Source organism: Amyelois transitella, chromosome 19, assembly GCF_032362555.1.
Source record: "Amyelois transitella isolate CPQ chromosome 19, ilAmyTran1.1, whole genome shotgun sequence".
NCBI lineage: Eukaryota > Metazoa > Arthropoda > Insecta > Lepidoptera > Pyralidae > Amyelois > Amyelois transitella.
In genome coordinates, this window is record NC_083522.1 from 3,636,125 (window position 1) to 3,644,228 (window position 8,104).

The 8,104-nt window shown below is 35.6% G+C and overlaps 1 protein-coding gene across 1 annotated transcript in view; it reads right to left on the minus strand.

Moving 5' to 3' along the window:
• Positions 1-6,879, minus strand: part of LOC106139541 (high affinity cAMP-specific and IBMX-insensitive 3',5'-cyclic phosphodiesterase 8) — a 99,973-nt gene extending 93,094 nt beyond the window's left edge. The window contains exon 1 of the mRNA XM_060949409.1: positions 6,455-6,879. Within this exon, the coding sequence (XP_060805392.1) occupies positions 6,455-6,482 (28 nt within the window). The 5' untranslated portion in view covers positions 6,483-6,879. The remainder of the gene's footprint in view (positions 1-6,454) is intronic.
• Between the last annotated feature and the right edge of the window lie 1,225 nt (positions 6,880-8,104).

Consider the following 8,104-nt stretch of genomic DNA (forward strand, 5'->3'; position numbering starts at 1 on the left):
TTTATTGTAGTTCTTTTTTTAAATTGATTTCATCATTGAATTATTACCCTTGGTGTAACAAGGCAATTTTTTAATGATTGATTGATATGAAGTTTTAATCTGCAGGTACATCAACCAGGAAATACTTAATTGAAACATCAAACAGGCTATAAAATATCAATATTATCCTGAAAGTTCTAAATTAATATTTCTTTATTTGGGATCTTGCTTAGTTGTGAATGAATAAATAGGTAGTCACTTTGTTTAAAAGTTAAATTGCCTTATGGTTTCCGGTATTTTAGAATCGAACCACGCCATATCTTTCCCAATGATGTCGTAAAAGGCGGCAAAGAGATAGGCTTATAAACTTGGGATTCCTCTTGTAGGCGATGGGCTGGCAACCTGTCACTATTTGAATCTCAATTCCATCATAAGGCTATAAAACTAAACGTGGCCTAGTAATCTTTTCAGGACTATTGGCTCTGTCTGCCCTGGGATACATACGTGACTATGTATGTTAAATTACTTAAATTTGATTCATACATACATAACAGCAGTATATTTCTTCAATGCGTATTCAATTCTCTGCCTACATCTTTCACTACATTCAAATACATAAGGCTACTCGTACTCTTGACCTGACTCTGGTGATTCACAGTAAGCCCTGGGAATTGATCGAGGTAAGAGATTTTCTGTTTTGACTGGCTACTATTTTTCGTCACAACAGATAAAAGAGCAAGTACACGGTAAATCACATATACAGGATGAGTCACGGAATTCTCTTTCATATTAGACACGGCGTACATCTCAATGCAAAAACATGGCGCTTGTCCAAGATATTTAGAGTGCAAAAAATGACTCCAACAAGTGTGTTTTGACTTACAGATCCTTATTACAATATGTATTTAATTTTGGCCTGATGCCGGAACTTTTGATTGCATTGGAAAATTTAAATCTGTATTTTGTTATTTTTGCAAGTATTTTTTTCATTCATGTTTTTTTTTATTGTAGACAATGTGCATTCGTCCACGATTTAGATTTAAGAGATCTATCTATATTGTAAATTGACGTCCGGTGAAAATGCTGCAGTGTAGTTTGTTCCGCCGCTTCTTCTACACATGCACTTTGGAAGCGGTAGTAGTTATAATTCGTTTTAAGTGAAGTGACTTCATTTTTTTTATTTTCAAAACTGGATACAAGGTATCACTTACCTTGTATCGAGTTTTGAAAATAAATCTATTCTATTCTAGTATACACTTTCGCAGTTATAATATTTGGGATTCAAACCTTAACAACAAATATCTGAAAACAGGTTCCCTAAAAACTACTACTATGTATTGGCTGGTAAAATGTGAACTGAAAAAGTTAAAAAAGAAAATAAGATACGAACGTAAATACGAACTGCATATCATGAGTACTACTTACTTATACTCGTATTGCACACTTCTACCAAATAACTTACAGATGCTAGTGAAAATATGACTGTTATTTGCATAGCAATCACATTTTGCAAAATGTTCTGCACCCGAAAAGGTTCAGTGCATGTAAATCAAGACTTTATTTCAAAGCTGTTAGAGTTGAATTTTAGCGGAAAAAAATTTCATTTCACTGAAATGCAACGTAAAAACTACGCGTTGTCAAAATAAATTTTATATCCAATCTTGTTGTTGATGTAATACAAACACTAAACAGATAAATTGTTATTAGATGGCAGTAAATACAGTAGATTTCAAATACATACATAATACATACATTTAGTCACGTCTATATCTCTTGCGGGGTAGACAGAGTCAACAGTCTTGAAAAGACTGACGTAGGAATTTATGGTTGTTTTGGTTCAAATGATTATTGTTAGCACTGCAATGGTTGTGTTCACAATTTAATTGCCGCACTCTGTACATTAGGCGTTACATCTACCTAAGATTCCCCTAGATTATTATGCCTAATTTTATTCAGAAATATTGATTGACTTTTGTGATTCATCCACGTCTGTAAAGTATGTTCTTAAAATGTAAATTGGCAACCATTTGCACTAATGTTACGCCCCAGTTGTATAGTAAAATGCGTATGACATTACAACTTTACGACAAACTATATCCTAAATGTCGTGCTCGTAACAGCAGATCATCTTGAGTACCTTAGTTTGAGTGCTAACCGATGCTCTAACGGTGTGGAAAAACATCATGAGGAAACCAGCACATTCAGGCAATTAAATGTATAACCTTAATCGAATATGGGTTAGGTTCCCTTGCAAAGGTTGCGGCGGTATGATGGGAGTCGTTTCGACTCACCTTATACTATATAATATTTAAAAGAATAAATCAATTTCTTCAAAAAAGTGATGACAAAACCGGAGCTAACGACAGGAAAAAGAAGAAGCTTTGAACTCTGCCACATGCCATCACAGAACTGTAATTATAGCATTAATTTTTCTGTTTTTCAATGGAATCTACATATATGTATATGATCAATCACCTGTTTCCCGGAGAATACGCAAGGACTACAACTTACCCCTGCCATAATTTCTGCCTACGTCTTGCTTCAACTAAATTTATATATCGTTTCATGCTAGCTCGTCGATTATTGGTATTCTTGACCTGACTTTTCACCAAATGTGTAAATTTGAACAAACTACGTTCGCCTAGTTCAGCCCTACACATAAGCCTTATAATCAATATAAGCGGTTTTGACAAATTTTAATTGTATGATTGAAATGTGGTTTAATCATATTATGTATTTTGTTTTTCCATCAATAAACCTACAAAATGTTAAGGCCTTTATATTATCAGTTTTCCTATCCGATTTTTTTTGCAATATCCCTATAATTTCTTCTACTTTGATTTAGGATTTCCTCATTCATATATTTTCACCATTAAATACGATGTAATAATTTTTCCCGCCATAAAATAGTCATAAAGGGTACGGTGTCCCACGGACCAACCATACTGTTATAGCTCTTCTAGGATTTAAACCTCCAATTAACTGAGTTGTGTCCACACTAAAGGTTATTTATTTGACAATATTGTAACGCGAGATACCTTGATAAGATCTGGAGTACGCAAACAAATTTCGACGTTAACGCTGAAAGATAGAATGCATATTTCGTTATTTTTTTACCGTATGGTTAAAAATAGAGGTGGCAGCATTTACTTGGATTATTAAGATTTTCGTGCGTCAGTCTAACGGCGAATGTGTCATGGTGATGGGGCAATTAAACTGTTTTATGTATTGCAGATATAGATCATCAGAAAATCAAAATTGAACCTAACGATACGTTTATTTCTCCCGCCAGATGCAGATTTTTTATGAATTTTTACTTACCTTTGTTTTTTAAGTTCAATCATTTTCATAGTTTAGTAATTTTTTGACGTGAACTTTTACACTGTCCCCGGATATTATGGTTAAATCTTCTAGTTCCAGTTAATAACGATTTGGAAGAGCTGATTTTAAGGTACTTTTACAAGGTGATGAATCCTTGATTTTGTTATTATTAAAAAGAACGGGTACCTATAATAAAAATTAAAACATTAACTGATTCTAAAATTGAAGCGGTGGTTTTATTTTCTGTGGTATACATTTCTATATAGTTGCTTTTTCAGATTTGTTTCCGCTGAATTATTGTAAATTTTAGATTAATGAAAGGAAAATTAACACAGCAACGAAATTGTGGTTGTAATGGAAGACCAGGAGTCCCTAGTGACAGTATAGACAGTAGGACTTACCTTTTGCCAAACCCACTCTTAAATATTTTCACGCTTAGTGGTGGTTTTGCTTTCTATATTTATTCACACTAACAGAGAATAAACAAGATATATTGAGATAATAAAGAACAGCATATTACAGTAGCTCACGAGATATGTTATCAGACATACGAGCACTCTATTGATTTTTGCGTATGTCCCAGCGTCGCTGACTGAATACGGTACTATGATAAAAATATATTTGTCAACGTTTTGGTATACGTCACTTAGTTATTTTTAAATTCCAAAATTATAAAATGATAAATTAATAACTTGATGTTGTTAATACTGTTATATTTTTTAAACGTTCTGTTTCTCTGCTTTAAACAGTAGACGTGAAGATTAGTTGACGGGATAGCGGATTTTTACTGTCCCAAAACGTCTGAAAAAGGGCGTACTGAAAGCATCCTCAACAGGTATTACTCGACCATTATAACATAGATTATCAATGAAGATACAGGTCTCTGAAGGCTCTTTTTAATTTATATAAATCTTAATTAAAATCAAACAAAATTTAATTATGAACGTCTTCACAAGTTTCAATAGAGCCAGATGATATTATTTTTGGCGGCAAGCCACCGGACCACGCGGCTCTCACAACTTTGTTTACCAGCAGACCACACATTAAACCGCACAAAATTATGCTTTTATTATTCAAACAAACATATTTTATGTAAGAACCACACACTAGGTAGCGTAGAAAAAACACAACGAGTGCCAGCTGCTATTTCCATGTAGATTGTAAATGTCTATCAATGCTTATAATCTTAGGGTTTTTCTTTAAGGCGATGGGATAGAAATCTGCATGTTACTTTTTGTATCTCAATTCCATCGTTAAACCATACAACTAAACGTCATCGTTAAAAGAATGTTAAATATGGACCGCTGCCAAGGAGAGTGAACATTTTTGGGTTACTTCCACGTATGGTGGACATTTTATGGTTGAAATGTTAATGATAAACAAATGAAATATGTATTTATTTTTTTTACAGTTTGCTATTACCCTAATAATATTAATAATGAATTCCGAGCGATCTAATTTTTAAGCGGGAATCACAAACAATTCGTTGCGCATAAATCACAAATTCATACGAATATTTTCTTTGCTATTTAGAAAAACAATTCTGGAATCCCAATTATAAAGTGTTACACTGCTGTGTTTCTGAAACAGTTTCACTTTGACGTAGAAATACAAGTTTGTGGTGTGGGGACGTCAAAACATACCAAATGTAGTTCGCAACTCAATATAACATAGCGTGTATGGGAAACTAGTTCATACTTACAAACTAATAAATTAGTTACTGCCTCTGTGAGTAACCTTTAAGAAAAGGTGTTAGCAAATTTATTGCCGACATAATATATATCTACTTTTATCCTTTACGGGGTAGACAGAACCAATAGACTCAAGGCCATGTTCAGTTGTAAAGATTAGTGGTGCAATTGAAATTAAGATAGTGGTAGGTTACAAACGTAAAGAAAGAATCGGAAGTTAAATTTCCTTTCCTTAAATGGCTTTTACAATTTACGCAAGAAAAAAAAACAGCTGGTACGAGTATTATTGTCATAACTAGCAGACCGACATATAAGCTGGCACTCGATGAGTTTGCTCATTTCCTCAATCTTTTTTTTCAAAACAGCACTTAATTTCTATTATCATGAAATGAGATAAAGACGGGATTATTGTAAGTGTATGTGTGTATTATATTCATAATATGTAACATTTAAAAATGTTAAAGAGCCTGTCATGCATGTTGACTAAAATTCTAGTCTATGGAAGCAGTGTAGAATTGTATAAAAGTATATAATTTTTATTATATACCTTTATAGTTTTTAGTTGTTAGTAACACTTTCGGGATGCGCGGGAGTACCGCGTAGAAAGTGTCAAATTCTAGGGTGTAATAATTTGTTGGGTGCTGCAATGCCAGTAGGTAATAAACATATTAAAAAAACTGTATTTACTTTATCTTACATTCCTATAGACAGAATACAAAAAAAAAATATATATATTTTATATAAATTTTCTGTAATAAAAGCGCAGTGAACAGATACACAAAGAAGGTAGGTATTGCGAGTTACATTGCTATTGCTACGCCAGCACTTTATAAGGGAAACGACCAGTTGAAAGAAAAGTTGCTTTCTGTTGCAATTTGCGGCCAGTGGGTAAACGGAACCAAAGACTCTTTGATTTCTTGATATAATTTTATGAAATAAAACTCTAAGGTTTAATGGATGAAGTAAATTAAAGTTTTTTAAAAAACATTTTAAAAGCTGTTCAGTAGACGTTGAACTTAAAAGCGAAGATTTAGCCCTTGTAATGTACCGGTACTTACTTAATATTTGTACAAACTTAAATTGATCTTTTTCAAATAAAAAAAAAGAAAAACTCAAATAAATAAATTTAAGAAAGGGAGACGTAGACAGTTAAGTATGAGTAGCTATTCTACATAGTTCTATAGTAGGCTTTTGTAAACTGTCATATAGGTACACGCTCTTGAGTGTGTCAAGTTGATAAAAAAATTCTGTATATAATATAAAAAGCACGTCTCCTTCCCTGAGGGGTAGGTAGAGACTAATCCTTCATTTTTCCACGATCCCTGCATACTTATTATTTCTTTCGTTTCATTTACATTCATAACTCTCTTCATGCATGCTCGTCGGTTTAAGGTGTCTTGACCTCAGATTCTATATACCTAGTTAATTCAATTACATAATAGTACCTAATAAAAAAGGCTTACCTGATATATCATCAGAATCAACTTCCATTATCGAGAATTCCTCTCCGAGCAAATAACACAAGTTCAAATCATCACTTCACTATCACGAGAGACATAGTGTAAACACTAATTTATCAGTTCATACGAACAATTCTTAGATCAAGACCGCTGAAACATTTCATTCAAAACAAAGGTTTCACTCAATATTTCACAGTTATAATCGAAATAGGGTTATCCATCCATGTTTCGATGTCGATGTCACGAGGGATTTTTAACCACGTTGGTCGTCGAAAACATTTATCAGCAGTCTTGGATATCGCGTGAACAAGTTATAGTCAAATGTAAAACGATATTTTATATTTGATTTAACTTTCCCGCTCATCGAATTACGTTTACGCTGTGCATCACTAAAGCGTATTTCGTTATTGCAATTTTGCATTTTAAAAATAGAATGTGGCGACATCTCTACGCCACTCGTCACAACATCAAATCAAACAACTAATGTCAATCATCGCGAAGAAATTGACGCGCTCAGCCAATAGCAGCGAAGAACCCAAATCGCGATTTCAGAGATTTCAAGGATTGGAGCTATATATACAACCTCCGACTCAACATCGTCGGAGCCGCGGTTCCCCAGGCATAACACCTAGCCTGGCGGAAGATCTTCCCTTTGGTGGCGGTCGAGCCGAATCATCGCTCCCGCTACATTGGTGACCCCGACGTGATTGGAAGCAACCTTCTCCATCATCTTCAACTCCGATCCTCAGCATCACTCCTCACTCTGTAAGCAGTCTCACAGCAAGCCAGCAACTGGGTATCGCAGCAGGTCCATCGCAGCCGACTCACCGAGTTTCCTGGTCCTGTCTCCACCCGCACTCACTCTCATCGACTTCAGCGACCGACGCATCTACCGCAGCCCACGTCTGGATCTCTTCGACGGCCGCTCTTCTCTCCAGCGTGGCAGCTCTGCACGATATCTACCGGCGCCAACAAATCGACTTCGCTCTCTACTGTCTCGACTCACCGCAGACTACGAGCAACGCAACGGCTCACTCCTGACTCACTAGGACTTCGAGCAACTTCCGACTCACTGGAAGACAACTGGCACTTGCAAGCTACTGAAGCACAGATTGCACAGCAAGATCAAGACTTCAGACCTCCGGTCTTGGGGAGGAGTACTGTGGCGACATCTCTACGCCACTCGTCACAACATCAAATCAAACAACTAATGTCAATCATCGCGAAGAAATTGACGCGCTCAGCCAATAGCAGCGAAGAACCCAAATCGCGATTTCAGAGATTTCAAGGATTGGAGCTATATATACAACCTCCGACTCAACATCGTCGGAGCCGCGGTTCCCCAGGCATAACACCTAGCCTGGCGGAAGATCTTCCCTTTGGTGGCGGTCGAGCCGAATCATCGCTCCCGCTACAAGAACATTCGGTTCTTCTAAACAATTTGAACATCGAACACTTATAGTTTTAAACTTCACATATTTAATTAGCACTGACAACACAAAGTTGTTTACAAAATTGGTCCTATATTGATTGATGTTATTTTTTTTTATTTGATTTATATATTGATTGGTAGTTGGGACGACGGCAAGCGAACACCACCGTGGGTCGACTGATAAGCGGCTATAGTTACTACATGCGGGAGTCGACGAAACG